The sequence below is a fragment of the Nomascus leucogenys genome, chromosome 25, assembly GCF_006542625.1.
Source record: "Nomascus leucogenys isolate Asia chromosome 25, Asia_NLE_v1, whole genome shotgun sequence".
In the NCBI taxonomy this organism is placed as follows: domain Eukaryota; kingdom Metazoa; phylum Chordata; class Mammalia; order Primates; family Hylobatidae; genus Nomascus; species Nomascus leucogenys.
In genome coordinates, this window is record NC_044405.1 from 31186634 (window position 1) to 31205107 (window position 18474).

Here is an 18474-nt window from a genome sequence, read left to right on the forward strand (position 1 = left end):
CCTTTAATGTTTCCTGTTTTCCATATGTCCGTTATTCCGCTTGGAGTAGCACATTGTGTGGTTCTTTTTTAGTGAGGTGTTTGTGTTATTTTTGTGAGAAGTCTGTGTTCTGGCTTGTGTGTGTGGTCCTTTTTAGTGAGGTGTTTGTGTTACTTTTGTGAGAGTTCTGCGTTCTGGCTTGTGGGAGTCCCTTCAAGTTGAGTGCTACATTTTCGTCTGATCAGTCTTCCAAAAATATCCCTTTCCCTAGACACATTTTAATTTAATTTTTATTTTTTATTCTATTTTTCTCACATCTAGTAAGGCAGGGAATATTTTTAAATTTTTTTGTAGCGATAGGATCTCACTATATTGACTAGGCTAGGCACTAACTCCTGGTCTCAAGCCATCTTCCTGCCTTGGCCTCCCAAAGTGCAGGGATTATGGGTATGAGCCTCCACACCTGGCCTTCTGGACATGTTTTGTTTTTTTAATTTTGAGACACGGTCTTACGCCGTTGCCCATGCTGCAGTAAGTGGCACAGTCATAGCTTACTGCAGCCTCGACCCCTGGGCTCAAGCAGTCTTTCTACTCAGCCTCCTGAGTAGCTGGGAACACGGGCATGCGCCACCATGCCTAGCAAATTTTTAAATATTTTGTAGAGATGGAGTCTCATTACATTCACTAGGCTGGTCTCAAACTTCCGGCCTCAAGTGATGCTCCTGCTTTACATGCTTTTTACTTATTTTTTTTTTTGTGATGGAGTCCTGCTCTGTTGCCCAGCCTCTAGTGCAGTGATGCGAATTTGGCTCATTGCAACCTCTGCCTCCCAGGTTCAAGTGATTCTCATGCCTCAGCCTCCTGAGGAGCTGGGATTATAGGCATGCAGCACCATGCCTGACTAATTTTTTATTTGTAGTAGAGATGGGGTTTTGCCATGTTGGCCAGGCTGGAGTGCAATGGTGCAATCTCGGCTCATTGCAACCTCTGCCTCCTAGGCTTAAGTGATTCTGCCTCAGCCTTGTAAGTAGCTGGGATTGCAGGCGTGTACCACTGCGGCCAGCTAATTTTTGTATTTTTAGTAGAGACAGGGTTTCACCATGTCACCCAGGCTGGTCTTGAACTCCTGACCTCGGGTGATCTGCCCGCCTCGCCCTCCCAAAGTGCTGTGATTACAGGCGTGAGCCACTGTGCCTGGTCTCCATACTGTTTTTATAATGATTGTACTAGTTTACGTTCCCACCAGCATGTAAAAGTTTTCCGTTTTCACTGCATCCACACCAACCTGGATGTGTTTTTTATCTGTTTGTGTCATCAATTCTTTCTTTTTTTTCTTTTTCTTTTTTTTTTTTTGAGACGGGGTTTCGCTCTTGTCGCCCAGGCTGGAGTGCAGTGGCGCGATCTCGGCTCACTGCAACCTCCGCCTCCCAGGTTCAAGTGATTCTTCTACCTCAGCCTCCAGAGTAGCTGGGAATACAGGCACATGCCACCACACCCAGCTAATTTTTGTATTTTTAGTAGAGACGGGGTTTCAGCAGATGGTCTCAATCTCCTGACCTCGTGATCCGCCTGCCTCGGCCTCCCAAAGTGCTGGGATTGCAGGCGTGAGCCACCGCGCCCAGCCAGTGATTTCTTTCAGCAGTGTTCTGTGGTTTCCCTTGTAGAGATTTTTCCCCTCCTTGGTTAGGAATATTCCTAAGTATTTTATTTTATTTTTTGCAGCCATCGTAAAAGGTGTTGAGTTCTTCATTTTGGTTCTCAGCCTGGTCACTTTCGGGGTATAGCAGTGCTACTGATTTGTGTACGTTGATTTTGTGTCCTGAAACTTTACCGAATTCATTGATCAGATGTAGGAGCTTTCTGGATGGGTCTCCAGGGTTTTCTAGGTAAACGATCCTATCATCGGCAGACGGACTGTTTTTCCTCTTTACTAATTTGGATGCCCTCTATTTCTTCCCTTGTCTGATTGCTCTGGCTAGGACTGCAGAGCAGTGGTGAAAGTGAGCATCCTTGTCTTTTTCCAGTTCTAAAATGCCTTCAACTTCTCCCTTTTCAGTGTAATGTTGGCTGTGGGTTTGTCATGAATGGCTTTTATTGTCCCTTCTATGCCGATTTTGCTGAGGGTTTTAATCGTAAAGGGATCCTGGATTTTGTCAAATGCTGCTTCTGCATCTATCGAGATGATCATATGATTTTTCTTTTTAATGCTGTTTATGTGGTGTATCACATTTGTTGACTTGTGTGTGTTAAACCTTGCATCCCTGGTATGAAACCCAGGTGTATTATCTTTTTTATGTGCTGTTGGATTCTGTTAGCTAGTATTTTGTTGAAGATTTTTGCATCTATGTTCATCAGGGATATTGGTCTGTGGTTTTCTTTTTTTGTTATGTCCTTTCCTGGTTTTGGTATTAGGGTGATACTGACTTCATAGAATGATTTAGGAAGGATTCTGTCTTTCTCTATCTTTTGGAATAGTTTCAGTAGGATTAGTACCAATTCTTTGAATGTCTGATAGAATTCAGCCGTGAATCCCTCTGGTCCTGCACATTTTTTGTTGGCAGTTTTTAAATTACTGTTTCAGTCTTGCTGCTTGTTACTGATCTGTTCAGAATTTCTGTTTCTTCCTGGTCTAATCTCAAAGGGATGTATATTTCCAGGAATTTATCCATCGCCTCCGGGTTTTCTAGTTTGTGCACGTAAAGGTGTTCATAGTGGCCTTGAATGATCTTTGGTATTTCTGTGGTATTGGTTGTAATGTCTCCCGTTTAGTTTCTAATTGAGCTTATTTGGATTTTCTCTCTTCCTTTCCTAGTTAATCTCACTAATCTATCAGTTTTGTTTTTCTTTTTTTTTGAGATGGAGTATCGCTCTGTTGCCCAGGCTGAAGTGCAGTGGCGCGATCTCCGCTCACTGCAAGCTCTGCTTCCCAGGTTCACGCCATTCTCCTGCCTCAGCCTCCAGAGTAGCTGGGACTACAGGCGCCTGCCACCATGCCCAGCTAATTTTTTTGTATATTCAGTGGAGATAGGGTTTCACTGTGTTGGCCAGGATGGTCTCAATCTCCTGACCTCGTGATCTGCCCGCCTCGGCCTCCCAAAGTGCTGGGATTACAGGCATGAGCCACCATGCCCAGCCTGTTTATCTTTTCAAAGAACCAGCTTTTCATTTCATTTATCTTTTGTATTTTTCTTTTCTTTTTTTTTTTTTTTTTGAGACGGAGTCTTGCTCTGTCGCCCAGGCTGGAGTGCAGTGGCGCAATCTCGGCTCACTGCAAGCTCCGCCTCCCGGGTTCACACCATTCTCCTGCCTTAGCCTCTCCGAGTGGCTGGGACTACAGGCACCCTACCACTACGCCCGACTGATTTTTTTGTATTTTTAGTAGAGACGGGGTTTCACCGTGGTCTCGATCTCCTGACCTCGTGATCCACCCGCCTCGGCCTCCCAAAGTGCTGGGATTACAAGCGTGAGCCACCGCGCCTGGCCTTGTATTTTTCTTTTCTTTTTTTTTTTTTTGAGACGGAATTTCGCTATTGTTGCCCAGGCTAGAGTGCAATGGCACGATCTCAGCTCACTGCAACCTCCGCCTCCTGGGTTCAGGCGATTTTCCTGCCTCAGCCTCCCGAGTAGCTGGGATTACAGGCATGCGCCACCACACGTGGCTAATTTTGTGTTTTTAGTAGAGACGGGGTTTCTCCATGTTGGCCAGGCTGGTCTAGAACTCCCGACCTCAGGTGATCCGCCTGCCTCAGCCTCCCAAAATGCTGGGATTACAGGCGTGAGCCACCATGCCTGGCTATCTTTTGTATTTTTCATAGCAATTTCATTTCATTCTGCTCTGATCCTGATTATTTCTTTTCTCCTGTTGGGTTTGGGTTTGGTGTGCTCTTGTTTCTCTACTTCCTTGAGGTGTGAGCTTAGATTATCTGTGCTCTTTCCAACTTTTTTTTTTTGAGACGGAGTCCTGCTCTTTCGCCCAGGCTGGAGTGCAGTGGCGCCATTTCTGTTCACTGCAAGCTCTGCCGGGTCCGCCTCCCGGGTTCATGCCATTCTCCTGCCTCAGCCTCCCGAGTAGCTGGGACTACAGGTGTCCGCCACCACGCCCAGCTAATTTTTTTGTATTTTTGGTAGAGAGAGGGTTTCACCATGTTGGCCAGGATGTTCTCAATCTCATGACCTCATGATCCACCCGCCTCGGCCTCCCAAAGTGCTGGGATTCCAGGTGTGAACCACCGTGCCTGGCCCGAGCTCCTGACATTGAAGGGAGATGTTGCTGCACTCATGTGGCCGCCTGCCCTGGGGACGAGTCCCCGCACAGGCAGCCCCTGTGGAGCCCACCATGCCACCCTTCTCTGTCTAGTTCCTCTGGGGGCCTTTCTAGCCTTTGCAACTGTATCAAGCCTGTATCTCTCCACCCCTAGCCAGTTCCCCAGTTGAGGCAGAAAAATTTAGTTTGGGTCATTTTTTAATCTGAAGTACTCTGTGAGCAAGTGGGTCACCTGGAGCCCAGAAAGGTGCCTGGCTGATGCGGGGGAAGCCGGAGAACGGTCGCTTCCACAGGCAGGGGATACATCCCAGGCGCCAGTTGAGGGGCAGGAGCCTGCTGGGAGGGCCACGGTGACGGTGAGCTCGGGATCCGTGCCGAGGGGCCCCCTGCAGCTTTTCTTTTCCCTTTAGGTTATTGCTGCTGAAAAGGTTTCCAGAGGTGGGAATGTTGAGACAGGGAAAGGCTTTCTGTGGCTCAAGCTATGTTGCCAAAACGGCTGCTGAGAAAAACGTTGAAGCGACTGATTCTGATGTTGGTAGTGTTTGGGTGCATTTGTTTCCTGTGACTGTGGTGGCACTGAGGATTTGTAATTTTCTTACCAACTTTTGCTGATTTAGTGGCCATACAAAGATCTTTAAAGTTTGTGTCTCTAGATTGGTTTACCTTTCATTGGTACCCGCTTTTTCCAGGCATTTTATGCACATTTTCTCTCTGTAGGTGTCATTTCCCCCTTTTTCCTGAGAGCACGTTGTTTGTTCCTCCCGTGGCAACACTGCTGTGGCGTGGGGAGAGTCCACAGCTTCTGTTTCTGGGACTTTATTTTATTTATTTATTTTTTGAGGTGGAGTCTCGCTCTGTTGCCCAGGCTGGAGTGCAGTGGCGTGATCTCAGCTCACTGCAACCTGTGCCTTCCAGGTTCAAGTGATCCTCCTGCCTCAGCCTCCCGAGTAGCTGGCACTACAGGTGCCTGCCACCACGCCTGGCTAATTTTTGTATTTTTAATAGAGATGGGGTTTCACCATGTTGGCCAGGCTGGTCTCGAACTCCTGACCTCAGGTGATCTGCCTGCCTTGGCCTCCCAAAGTGCTGGGATTACAGGCGTGAGCCACCGTGCCTGGCCTGTTTCTGGGACTTTGACTTTACATTGTCATTTAAGCGGGTTTAGTATTTTTCCATCATTTTTTTTAATGAGATACAATTAACAAGCATACAATTCACCATTTTAAAGTACAGACCTCAGTGGCATTTAGTACATTCACAGCGTGTGTGAGCATCATCTCCAGTGGTTCCAGACATTATCATCACCCCAGAAGGAAGCCTGGTGCTCGTGGCAGCCACCCCGCTCTCCTCCCTCAGCTCCTCGCAGCCTCCAGGCTGCTCCATGTCTACGGATTTGCAGATCCTGAACACTTGATGTAAATGGAACCTCACCACACGTGGTCTTCTGTGTCTGCTCTGTCACTCAGCCTCACGTCTTCAGGGCTCCTCTGTGTTGCAGCCTGACGTGGGGCTTCGTTCCTTCTTGTGGCTGAATGGCAGCCCACGTTTGTTCATCCATTCATCCCTCAGGAGGCATTTGGTTTGCTCCCACCTTCTGGCCGTTGCGAGTGATGCTGCTGTGAACAGCTGCGAATGGGATTTTGTGAGGACGTGCGTTGTCAGTTCTTGGGCACATCACTGTGGCTTCTTAGTGACTGTTTTCTCATGTGAATTCTGGACCACATCCTTTGCCTTTTTTCCCCAGGAGTGTGAACAAGAATGTGAACTTGCCATTACTGACCTGGAGAGCGGCCGTGAAGATGAGGCTGGCCTGCAGCAGAGTCAGGTGACCCGGCGGGGCCCGCACAGGCTCACAGCATGGGCTCTGTTATCCCCATAGGGCACAGTGGGCATCCGGGTGTGGGGGGGCGAGCGCTGCCATCTCCTTTCTCTGCCTTCTCTGTTTCCACGTTCTGTGTGTGGGGCCATCAGCAGGGCCGGTGGAGGAGACACACGTGGATGCCTGGGGTCAGGGGGCTTGGTCAGGTGCAGGCCACATGAGTGACACACTGACCTCAGGGCCGGTTGCTCTCCCTGTCAGCTGTGAAGCCCCCTCCAGGTACACACAGTGCCGTCATACAGTGAGGGAATTCGGGGTGCTGGTGCTCAGGGCAGTGATGCGCTGTGGGGTCACTGGCGGAGTAGCTGGGTGGCATCTCAGTGGCATCCGGGCCTCTCTGTCCTGCCCCTGCTTCCAGGTGGTGTCTGCTGTTTCCTTTTCTGTGTCTTCCTTACTCATTCCCATTCATGCTTCTGTGTCTCCCTGATGCGCCCTGGTTCTGACCATGGGCCCTTATCAGAGGCCTTTTCTCCACCGCAGGCCGTGCATGGCCTTGAACTGGAGGCGCTGCGCCTGAGTCTGAGCAACATGCACACGGCGCAGCTGGAGCTGACACAGGCCAACCTCCAGAAGGAGAAGGAGACGGCGCTGACGGAGCTGCGGGAGATGCTCAACAGCCGGCGTGCCCAGGAGCTGGCCCTGCTACAGAGCAGGCAGCAGCACGAGCTGGAGCTCCTTAGGGAGCAGCACGCACGGGAGAAGGAGGAGGTGGTGCTCAGGTGTGGACAGGAAGCAGGTACTGCACGGCTAGGCGGGCACGGGCGGCGTGTGGGCTCAGCGTGGGCATTCTAGTGCCTGTTCCCTCTTGGGGTTGGAAGCTGGGGCACCCTAGCACTGTCTCCCCATCTCATTCTCAGCACCTTGCCTGGTGTCTGGCACCGTGAGAGGGGTGAACAAAGGGGGCCCTTGGGTTTTTGTGGCCAGGACATTATTAGAGCAGGTTTCCAGGTGGTCTGTGATAGGTGTGACCCAGAGCTGGCCTTCACCTCCTCTCTTAGGTCGTCCTGTGTGTCTGGAAGTCATGGTGTCCTCAGTTTGTTATTAAAGCCAAGCATCATCACAGACACATCCTGCTAGCCCGTGAATGCTGGCACGTGTCCAGTGGGTGCCAAAGCCTGGTCGTTTCCTGGGCAGTCGGGTCACTGAAAAGGTTGAGATGCAGTGGCCTGAGCTGCTTTTTGTTTTTCTTGCAGCTGAGCTGAAGGAGAAGTTACAATCAGAAATGGAGAAAAACGCCCAGATAGTAAAGGTACCTGGGATCGATTCTAAAATGCACGCCTCTGTGTATGTTGTTTTTCCTTTCTCGCCAGGTCCCATGAGAACGCTCCTCGCCATGATTCAGACAGAAGCCAGTCGAGGCTTTATTAGAATATGCTGATTGAAAGTGTATTGCATTCTTTGTTTATATCGTTTGTATTTGTCAGAAAACTTGTTTTGTTGTTTCACATTGACATGTATAACATAAAGGCGCTGATTGGCCCCTCCGTGCTGGCTTCTGAGTGGCCCCCGTGGCCTGCCCCTCAGCTGTGTTCTGGGGCACAGCCTCTGCCCTCGTGGATGTGGCAGTTCCCTGCAGTGCATGGGGTGTGGGTGCTGGGGTGCCGGGGAGAATACCACACAGGGAGGAGGTTTTGGGTGGGGCGGGTTGCACCTGCTGTGGGTGGCCTCACTGGGGACCACAGGTAGCAGTGCCCTGTCATTGCCAGGCCCTCCGCTAGAGGGCCGAGCTGTCAGCCGTGCTGAGTGTGGAGGCCCCTCGTGAGTCAGGCATCCGGGCAGCTCTCAGGCCCTTGGCAGACGATGGATGTCAGTCCAGGCTTGGGGTTGTGTTCCGGTCACCTGCCCCTCTGACCCAGGCAATGAGACCCATTTCTCAGAACACTTGGGACAGAGCCCAGCCCTTGGGTGGAGGTTGGCAAAGTTGCAGTTGGCCCCTGGGCCTTATAGGGAGATGTATTCCTAACGCTTTGAGGGTGACTGTGTGGATTAGGCCTTGCGTGCAGAGGCTTGTCTGTTTCGGGGTGGGTGGTCCCTGTGCAGAGGCTGGTCTGTTTCAGGGTGGGTGGTCCTCGTGTGCAGAGGACAGTCTGTTTTGTGGTGGGTGGTCCTTGCTCACTTTTCCTTGACTGCTTGCCCCCTGGATGCTTCTGCTTTTGTGTCCTGCCAGCATTCAGGGGAGAGACTGGGTATAAGGCCTGTCGGGACAGTTTAGTTGGGGGCCATGACTGCCTGTTCTTTTTTTTTTTTTCTTTTTGAGATAGGGTCTCATTCTGCCTCCCAGGCTGGAGTGCAGTGGCACAATCACAGCTCACTGCAGCCTTGACCTCCTGGGCTCAATTGATCCTCCTGCGTCAGCCTCCCAAGTAACTGGGACTATAGGCACATGCCACCACATCCCACTAATTTTTGTATTTTTGTATTTTTTTTTGTAGAGATGGGGTCTCACTATGTTGCCCAGGCGGGTCTGTAACCCTAACTCCTGAGCTCAGACGATTTGCCCGCCTCAGCCTCTCAAAGTGCTGGGATTACAGACATGAGCCACGTCGCCTGGCCTGCTCATAGGTTTTGACTGTGTGATTTAAATTTCTTTAGCACAGATAATCAACTATTGACTTTAATTTTTTTTTCTTTTAAATTAGACCCTGAAGGAAGACTGGGAATCTGAAAAAGATTTATGTTTAGAAAATCTACGCAAAGAATTGTCTGCAAAGCATCAATCAGAAATGGAGGATTTACAAAACCAGTTTCAGAAAGAATTGGCAGAACAGAGAGCTGAGTTGGAGAAGATTTTTCAAGACAAAAACCAGGCTGAATGTGAGTAATGAGAATGAGCAAGTTTGGAGTGGGACTGAATTTTCCTGGGTAGTACCGGAAGGAATGTCGTTCACGTCACCGTGCGTCGTTGTGCACGTTTCCTACCTTCTAAATGCTGGATGGCTCCATGCACATGTGACACGCTGGTGGCCGTCATGGGTCACAGGTCTCTCAGGGTCCTTAAACCTTGATCTTTGTTTCAGAGATTTTTCTTGGCGTGTTCAGTTGCTAAATGATTACAAAGCAGCAGTGTTGTGCTTGTTCACTTTTCAAACTCCAGGGTTGTGTGTTCCAGCTTGACCCTCATGGTGGGTGGCATGGATAGGTGATGTCCCCTGGTGCTATCAGGCGTGTGAGGCTCAAATGAGGGGCCCGGGGGAGGTGAGGGCGCCCAGGACGGGGCTCTGGGTGGCAGCGCTCTGGGTGCACCATTATTGTCACTGAGGTCACTGTTGAGGAGAGTGATGTCTTGTAAACCAAGTGCCATTGCTTTACCTTTCTAGGGGCCCTTAGGAACCTGGAGAGTCATCATCAGGCAGCCATTGAGAAGTTACGTGAAGAACTGCAGTCCGAGCACGGCCGGTGTTTAGAAGATTTGGAGTTCAAGTTCAAAGAGAGCGAGAAAGAAAAACAGCTGGAGGTGGGCAGCAGCTTCGTTATTTTAATTACTTGGTATATTAGGGAAGTTTTAACAGATTTTGGAATTGGGCTATTTCATATTATGTTATTTGCTAAAACTTAAGTACTAAATTTAAAGAGACTGTCTGGGAACAGTGGTTCACGCCTGTAATTCTATCACTTTGGGGGGCCAAGGTGGGCAGATCATGAGCTCAGGAGTTTGAGACAAAAATTAGCCAGGCATGGTGGTGGGCGTCTGTAATCCCAGCTACTCAGGAGGCTGAGGCACGAGAATCGCTTGAATCTAGGAGGTGGAGGTTGCGGTGAGCTGAGATCTCACCACTGCACTCCAGCCTGGGCGACAGAGCAAGCCTCCGTCTCAAAAACAAATAAATAAAATAAAATAAAATAAATAAATAGACTGTTAGTGGTGATAAAAGTGTAAGGATATGGTCTGTGAGACTGATTTAATAATTATGTTCAATCTTGTACTTAGAAATGCATATTCTTTGCAGGTGTCCCTGAAACAGTTACACAAATTGCAAACACTGGGTAGGAGTGTAAGGCCACATCCTCTAACCGTGATCCAGTACACACGAGATTCCTAGGAAAAGTTAACAAGCATTTCTTTCTGCTGTGTGTATTCAAGATGCTTCTCTAATGAAACACTACGTATCAAAATGTCGATGTGGCCCTCATTGGAGGCCTGACAAACCTGAGACTCAAACTGAGTATCCCAAGAATCAGTTGAAGAAATTAAAGCATAAATCAGAGATAGGGTTAATCGTGGTGCGTGAAAGATTTACAAACCTGAGAACACGGAAGTAGTTGGGGTCTAGGGTCTTAGGGAGGCCTGTCCTGGGCCCCTTGTGTCTCCCAGCGGGACTCTGGTGCCCACACACCCTCCTCTCCTGCAGAGAGTCCAGGCCGGGGCTCACTCCACACCCCCAGTCTCTCCCTGGGCTGTGCCAGGCTCTCCCTCCGAGATGGGAAAGAGGGGGCTGGTAGCATCTTCTGGTCCTGATATCCTTGATGGGGAAAGGTAGGAGGAGCCATTTCCACGAGGAGGACAGGCCAGCCCCAGGTGCAGCGTTGCCCAGGAGGACATCACGCCATGCCGCGCTAGGCTGGGCTCTTGCTGATTGTACAGAAAAGTTTAGTGTCAAGGTGTAAGAGGTACCTGCTTCCTTAATGTAAAAGTATTGAAAGTGAGAGACCTCCTATTTGGGAGTGTTGGGTACTGTGGGCTAGTAAGACTCCCTAAATTCCATTCAGCGGTCTGTATGTGTGACCCTAAACCAAAGCAGGGAGGTGCACAAGATGAAACCGCACAGCTGTGGCCGGCATGGAACCTGGCCATGCCAACTCCTCAGCTGAGACAAACAGACCTGGAAGTTCCTGAGATTCTGAAAGTGCCTGGCCTTGTGGGGTCAGCACTGACTGATCCCACTTGTCACAGACAGAGCTCTCTCGGTCACTGCTGTGGCTGGCTTTCTCTGAGCTGCAGGTTTGGGATGTGAGCTTTTACCCTCAGGATCGCAGTGGCAGGGATAAAATCACACACGTCACTGCTGGGGTGGGGGCCTTGAGCTCATTAAGATCTCACCTGGACGCTTTGCTTTTTCCAGTTAGAGAATCTTCAAGCATCATATGAAGACCTGAAGGCGCAATCACAAGAAGAGATCAGGCGCTTGTGGTCCCAGCTTGATTCTGCCAGGACCAGTAGACAGGAATTGAGTGGTGAGGAATCGTATTGGAAAATTCAGATCCTCAAAAGCTGAAGCTGTGTGTTTTTCATTGTTGTAACCCCAAGCCAGAATTTAACAGTTCTAGCAAACACAAAAAAGTGGATTTGCCTGTTTGACATCCTGAAGGTTGAGGCGTCTGATTTGAAGGTGGAGGTTTGCTTTGTGGGAGACAGCCCTGGTTTTATGCTAAGCAAGTCAGTGCAGCAGTGACGTGCACCTGTGTGTCCCTCAAGGCCGAGACCAACACTCGCAGGGGGTGCCTTCATGTCTAAGGAAAGCTTACCAGTGGTGCTGAGCGTTTGCCTTGGAAGGACAGTTGAGTGCTGTCCAAGTGCTGGCTCACCTGGTGTCTGGGGTCACAGAGCAGTGCCCCATATCCTGCTGCCAGGCTCCTGTGGCCCCAGCTCTCCAGGCCACTTGCTGAAGGCAGCTCTGCTCCAGGTGTCCCCTTATAGCTGAGCACCTCTGGAGACCCCAACCCCAGGCCCCCCGTTCCGTGTCAGAGAGGTCTTTGTGCAGCGGGCGAGGATGGTGCCTGAGGGCAGGGGCTGGCCAAGCCCAACTCAGGCACTGGCACCCAGGGCCACAGATCAGGAGGGCGAGCCACTGCGTGTCTCCTGGCACTCATGCGCTGACAGAGCCTTCTGGCCCAACTTGTCCTTGTGGGTGGTGGGATTTAAAGCAAAGAGCACTTAGGAGAAAGAACTGGAGACACCGCCACTGTCACCAGGGCACCAGGCCTGGCTCTGCCTCCCAGCCCTGCACCCTGTCGGGACCAGGTGCAGCTGAGAGCGTGTCGATTTATCTTTCTCTGGGGGTCTGTCTGTCGCTGGAGGCTGGAGAAGAGAGAAGCTGAGGGGGCCACAGGCACAGCTGCTCCCTGCAGGCTCCGGCTCTGGCTTGGTCCTCTGCTTGTCTCTGTCCTGCCTCTTAGGACCCATGCAGAGAACCCCGATTTGCCGTCTCTGGGGTACCTGTCGCTGGCTGTCAGCTTCTGTAGAGCCAGCGGGCTGTATTCTGACCATAGTAGCCATGGAGACAAGTTCTTTTAGGTCCGTGTTGCTTCTCTGCTGCTGTGTAACAAATTACCACAAACTTGGTAGCCTAAAACAACACAGTTGTCCGCTTACAGAAAGTACAAGATGGCACAGCTGGGTTTTCTGTCCAGGGTCCCCCATAGCCCACATCCAGGTGTCCGCTGTCATGTGCCAACCTGCTGAGCCTGCTTCTGGGCTTGACGTTGGTCTGGATCCAGTTTCTTGGGGCTGCAGGACCATCGTCTGTCTCCTTGCTGGCTGTGCCCACCACATCCCTGCCACTTGGAGTGCTGCTCTTGCTCCCAGCCCTGTGGCTCTTGCCACTGCTTGGAGAGAGCTCTCCACATTCGGGGTGTTCGAGAGTCTAAGCCGTAGGGTTCCCTCGTCACTCTCAGGTTCTGGGATGGGCCCTTTTCCGAGTTCTGCCCCCATCACAGGTAACCAAGCTCTTGCCTCTCGCCTGGCTCGTTGTGGGTATCCCATTTTAAGATGATTGCCTGGCTCCGTCATGTTGCAGAGCTACATGAGCAACTCCTGGCACGAGCCTCTCACGTGGAAGATTTAGAACAGCTGAAGCAGCGAGAAAAAACCCAGCATGAGTCTGAACTGGAGCAACTGAGGATTTATTTTGAAAAGAAATTAAGGGATGCTGAGAAAACTTACCAAGAAGACCTAACCCTGTTACAGCAGAGGCTGCAAGGGGCGAGCGAAGATGCTCTTCTGGACTCTGTGGAAGTTGGGTAAGCAAAGCAGTTCCAGCCTCAGTGAGTTCCTGCCATACAGGGGCCAGGCTCTGAGTTCAGGGGTAGTTTTGTTGGTGATTTCATGCCAGTAGGCACCAATGGCCTTTTATACAAACACATTTTATGGTCCGGACTAAAAAGATAACACAGGCACGGGTACCTGAATGTGGCCTGCATGTGTGCGTGCGAGCCATTGGTGGCCACACTCTTCTCCAGGCCTGCGTGTACATGTTGGTGATGGACACACACTCATCTAGGCCAGCATGTGCGTGTGTGTGCACAAGTCAGTGGGTGCGCTTTTGTCCAGGCCTGCATGTGTGTGTGTGTTGGTGGCAGGGGCGCTCTCCTTCAGGTGTGTGTGTGTGTGTGTGTGTGGTGTGTGTGTCAGTGACAGGCACACTCCTGTCCAGGCCTGCGTGTCCCTGTGCTGTGTCCCTGGTGTGTGTGTGTGTGAGAGAGAGAGAGTCAGTGGCGGGCACACTCTCTTCCAGGCCTGCGTGTCCCTGTGCTGTGTCCTTGCTGTGTGTGTGTGTGTGTGTGTGTGTGTGTGTGAGAGAGAGAGAGAGAGAGTCTGTGGCGGGCACACTCTTCCAGGCCTGCATGTCCCTGTGCCGTGTCTCTGGTTTTGCGACTGCCACGGCTCCCTGCACGTGGGCATCGCCTGTCCTTGACTGGAAGCACGAGGAGGCACCTCTGCTGTGAGCAGTTGGTCCTGGGGAGGGAATGGTGCACGCATGGAAAAGGGGCACGTGTGTAAAGCTTCTATAAAATGTTTTCCTTTCAGGTTGTCCTGTGTGGGTTTAGAAGAGAAACCTGAGAAAGGAAGAAAAGATCACGTTGATGAACTCGAGCCTGAGCGACATAAGGTAATTGGCCGCGCGCTGAGAAGTGGGGGAGTCCCGTGCTCTTGACCTTCCAGCCCTGCGTCTTCCACATTACAGAGCCTGCGTTTCCGTCCGTCCCGCCTTGTCCAGGGGAGGAAGGCTGCTTGCGGATGCTGCCCCGACCTCACTGCTGCTCCGCGGTGGGCCTCACCATGCACTGTCTGATCAAGAAAGGGGGTGGCCGGGGGAGCCGGAGCCCCTCCCTCAGCCCCGGGATGCCCTGGCTGTGGGCAAGGCCTCCAGCCTGCAGTGGGTTGCATTCGTCAGACTTAGAGTGGCATTTCGAAGAGTGTGAAATTGTGTCTTTGCTTTGAGTCCACATGGAGCGTCTGCTGGTTTTTGTGTTTCTTGCTTGAGTTGCTTCCATGCTGCGACTTCTGTCACCTTTAACTTCTGTGTGGCAGTGCTGTCCAAACGGAACTTCTGCGATGATAGAATGTTCTGGGTCTCTGCTGCCAGTGTGGTGCCGACCAGTACGCGTGGCTGTGCAGCATGAGCAAGCCCTGTGTCAGGCTCCGGGGGACACACGGGAGGACAGGGAGGAGACGCAGGGGCAGCACCGCGTGGCTTGTTGCACGGTGGAACCAGTGGAGGGGAACTCAGGGCATCTGGGTGCAGCGACCAGGAGCCCTCACTCTGGAGTAGGGTCCCTGGGCCTGCTGGAGGCCGCAGGGTGGCCAGGCAGGGTGGCAGTGGGCTGTGCACCAGTTTGAGTTCCCTGCAAAGCAGACCCCAACACAGAATTTGCTGCACAAGAGGCTATGGGGGAAATGCCAGAGAAGGGCAAGGGCCCGGCTGGAACAGGCAGCCAGGACCTTCCCATGAGCAGGCCTTGCACCAGAGAGAATCCGGGAAGGGCTGGGGTGGGTAGCCCCACCAGCCATTCCTGTATCACCTGAGAGCCAACCCCTGCCTCTGTGCGTGGGTGTGATAAGGACACAGCTGTTAGTGGGCAGTGGTCACAGGAGGCTGGCCTTGAGAAGAGAGCCCAGCCCTGAGATGTGAGGCCACCCGGGGAGACGTGAGGGGCACGTGCCGTACCGACCTTGCTGCTGAGAGAATTGAGGAGAGGTCTGCCCAGTCCAGGGCCCTGCCGCCCTGGGGAGCACCAGCCCCTGTCAGTGCCACCAATTCCTGTATGTCTTCCGGAGGCCTGGCTGAGAGATGGGTGTGGGCACGAGAGCATGTGAACACGCCAGTGGGCTGGCGGGGTTCACCAGGGCGCAGCGTGTGGTCTCATGAACCTGGTGAGGTTTGAGTTTTCTTTGTGCATAGCAGGAAACACCTTTGAGGGTTATAGCTGCGAGCGAGGTAGCTTGGCTCACTAACGTGCTTGTCCCACATGGTTTCTCTGTAGGAGAGCCTGCCATGCTTCCAGGCGGAGTTAGAAGAAAGCCACAGGCACCAATTGGAAGCACTGGAGTCTCCCCTCTGCATCCAGCATGAGGGCCATGTCCCAGACAGATGCTGCGCAGAGACTTCAGCATTGGAACACGGGTGGCGTCTGGAGCCCTCCAAAGGGCACAGCCAAGGTGAGCCCCTCCCGCCCCGCCATGGTGTCAGCAGGTCCCAGGTCTGGGGCACATTCTCCGGGAGCCTGGGTGCCTGGGTTCGATCCAAGTCCTCTGTGAAGTAGCTGAGTGCTCCAACCTCTTCTGCTGGGGCTGGTGCCTCAACAGAGTGTGTCCTGATGAGGGTTTGGCGTTAGACGCAGGGTCACTGGCTGGGCAGGAGTGCGTGTCCTGAGCCAGCGCCCCAGCAGGGCAGGTCTGACCTGGGCGGCCACCCTGTGGGTCATGGGGATTGCTGGATGGACATGGTGACCATTCACCTCTGGAGGGAGAATGTGTGTCCACTGGGCCCAGGGGAGGCTTTTCCAGGATCCTGCTCTGCTCCCAGCAGGCCCAGGTCCCCCGGCTCGCCTAGTCAGACTAAGGTTGTGGGATGTTCAGGCAGGGCACGGGGCACAGGGCTATGGGGTCAGAAGGTGACAGAGAGGAAACTGCAGTCATCCCAGAGTCACGGTCCCATGGCGCCGGACAGTGGCCACTGATGGGTTCCAGGAGGGGCAGGCGGCCCTAGCCACTGGCGTGGAGTGTGCAGATGGTGGGGCTGCCGTCCATGGTGGGGGTGAGGGGCTGAGGCCGCGGGTCCTGCTGGGAGGTGTGTGGTCTGACTCCATTCTGGGCTGTGGCCAAGTTGAGAGAAGCCTGGGCCTGCCTGGGCGTCCTTCAAGCTGGGGGTGGTGCAGCGGCGCCTGCATCTGGTCCTCACTCCCGTCTGTCCTGCACCACAGTTGTCCCCACAGCCGCCCCTTGATGCACATGGTTGTTGGCACCACTGGTGCCTGGCCAGCACCTAGTCCCTTCTGCTTTTTTCCTCTTCTGCAGAAGAAGAGATGGGCCGGTGGGGGTAGTGTGCCCGGGCACAGAGCAGCAGGGGGAGGTGCTGGGACGGGAACCCTGGCAGGCCCCGGAGCTCAGGCCCTGCCCTTGTGGCTGCCTCATAGACCGTGGGTGACACATGTGTGCCCACATCTGGTCACAGGCATGAGGCTCACTCAGGAACTCATGGAGGGTCACTTGTCACACCTGACCTGAAGGAGTAGCCTGGGCGGGTCGTGTGGCTGTCGTGTGGGCCCAGGACATCCCTATGACTCAGGACGGCACTGTGCTGGGGCAGCATGCAGGTGTCCCAAAAGGGAGGGGAGACTTGAGAGAGCCGTGCCTGCTTTCATCACTGAGTCGGCACAGAGCTTGAAAATCCACAGTGTCTGCTGTCAGAAGCATTTATAGTTTGCCGTTCTGCCTGTGCGGACTGTGGGCTCCGTCGAGGGCCAGCACCGGCCTGACTGTCTTCCCTGCTCCTTTTCCACACAGAGCTTCCCTGGGTGCGTCTCCAGGGTGTGCAGGATGGGGACTTGGAGGCCGACACAGAGGTGGCAGCCAGAGTCTTGGGTCTGGAAACTGAGCACAAGGTTAAACTTTCGCTTCTTCAGACTGAGCTCAAGGAAGAAATTGAACTCCTAAAAATAGAAAATAGAAATTTGTACGAGAAGTTGCAGCATGAAACCCGTCTGAAGGAGGATTTGGAGAAGGTGAGTCGTGACTCCACAGCCCAGCGCCTCCTGCCTGAGTCCTCACTCTCTTCCACTTGGAAGGCTTGTGTCCTTGTGTATGGAGGGGCGTCCTGGGGACAGCCCAGTGCTGTACGTGCCACATTTGTAAGGGCGACAGTCCTGTAAATTCTTGAAACTATTCCTGGCAATGCCAGTAGTGGGTGGTGGTTGGATAGAATCTCGTCAGGGTCAGCACAGGGGCAAAAGTGAAGTTCTGAGTGAAGATTTCTTTTTGTTTTGTTTCATTTTGTTTTGTTTTGTTTTGAGACAGTCTCATTCTGTTGCCCAGGCTGGAGTGCAGTGGCACGGTCTCAGCTCACTGCAACCTCTGCTTCCTGATTTCAAGCGATCCCCTGATAGCTGGGATTACAAACGTATGCTACCATGCCTGGCTAATTTTTGTATTTTTTTGTAGAGGCAGGGTTTCACCTTGTTGGCCAGGCTGGTGTCAAACACCTGACCTCAAGTGATCTACCTGCTTTGGTCTCCTACAGTGCTGGGATTACAGGTGTGAGCCACCACGCCCGGCCCTCTGAGTCAAGATTTCTTAGGGAAACTGTCCATGTGTCCTAAGAGGGCTCCGGGAGGAGGCACAAGCCCGGGTGCCAAGCACGTGGCTGGCCTCTGATGCTCACCCCAAGTCTTAAATTGCGTCCACGTTCCCCAGGCTCTTCCTGTGCTGTTTTGCACCTGTGGAAGAGGCGCCCTCTGATGCCCTTCCTCGCCCTTTGCGAGTGTGAGGACACTGCTGTGCCGTCATAAACAATGACAAAGCAACATGACAGCAGCCTCCACATGGCCCGATGGGCTTGGTTACAGCCAGGGCAGCTCAGGGTCCGTCCTGTGCTGGAGCAGTGGAGTTAAAGTGAACCGACAGGGCAGCTCAGGGTCCGTCCCGTGCTGGAGTAGTGGAGTTAAAGTGAACCGACGGCAGCTCAGGGTCCGTCCCGTGCTGGAGTAGTGGAGTTAAAGTGAACCGACGGCAGCTCAGGGTCCGTCCCGTGCTGGAGCAGTGGAGTTAAAGTGACTGAAATTGTCATGTCTTGTCATATGTGTTCTGACTCAACCTCATGCTTGTGACAGTGTTTTCATTTCTATTTGTGTCCTGCTTCTCCCACCCCTTTGCTCCTCCCTGTGAATATCTCCCCGAGAATGATTTTCATTCTCCATCAAGAGACAGCTTCATAGGAAGCTATGATGACCTGCAAGTCTGATCCCATGCTGTTTGTTAAACGCAGGTGTTGGTAAGGACTTCCAGCAAAATAGAGGTAAGGGTGGGTGGAGCCCTGTGGGGAGCCAGGCAGGCAGTAGTTGGGCCAACGGTCATGTGCCGATGGCACCTGCAGCCACCAGTGTGTGGCCTTCTCTGGCACTGTTGGCTGAAGACAGA

General features: G+C 52.6%; 1 protein-coding gene across 8 annotated transcripts in view; it reads left to right on the plus strand.

The window, feature by feature from the left end:
• PCNT (pericentrin) overlaps positions 1 to 18474 on the plus strand; it is a 116012-nt gene that overhangs the window by 17979 nt on the left and 79559 nt on the right. For all 8 annotated transcript variants that reach the window (XM_030806331.1, XM_030806334.1, XM_030806335.1 and 5 more), the window contains exons 4-13: positions 5988 to 6068; positions 6603 to 6858; positions 7316 to 7371; positions 8762 to 8936; positions 9440 to 9576; positions 11183 to 11294; positions 12857 to 13079; positions 13867 to 13948; positions 15324 to 15498; positions 16846 to 17063. In XM_030806331.1, the coding sequence (XP_030662191.1) occupies positions 5988 to 6068; positions 6603 to 6858; positions 7316 to 7371; positions 8762 to 8936; positions 9440 to 9576; positions 11183 to 11294; positions 12857 to 13079; positions 13867 to 13948; positions 15324 to 15498; positions 16846 to 17063 (1515 nt within the window). The remainder of the gene's footprint in view (positions 1 to 5987; positions 6069 to 6602; positions 6859 to 7315; positions 7372 to 8761; positions 8937 to 9439; positions 9577 to 11182; positions 11295 to 12856; positions 13080 to 13866; positions 13949 to 15323; positions 15499 to 16845; positions 17064 to 18474) is intronic.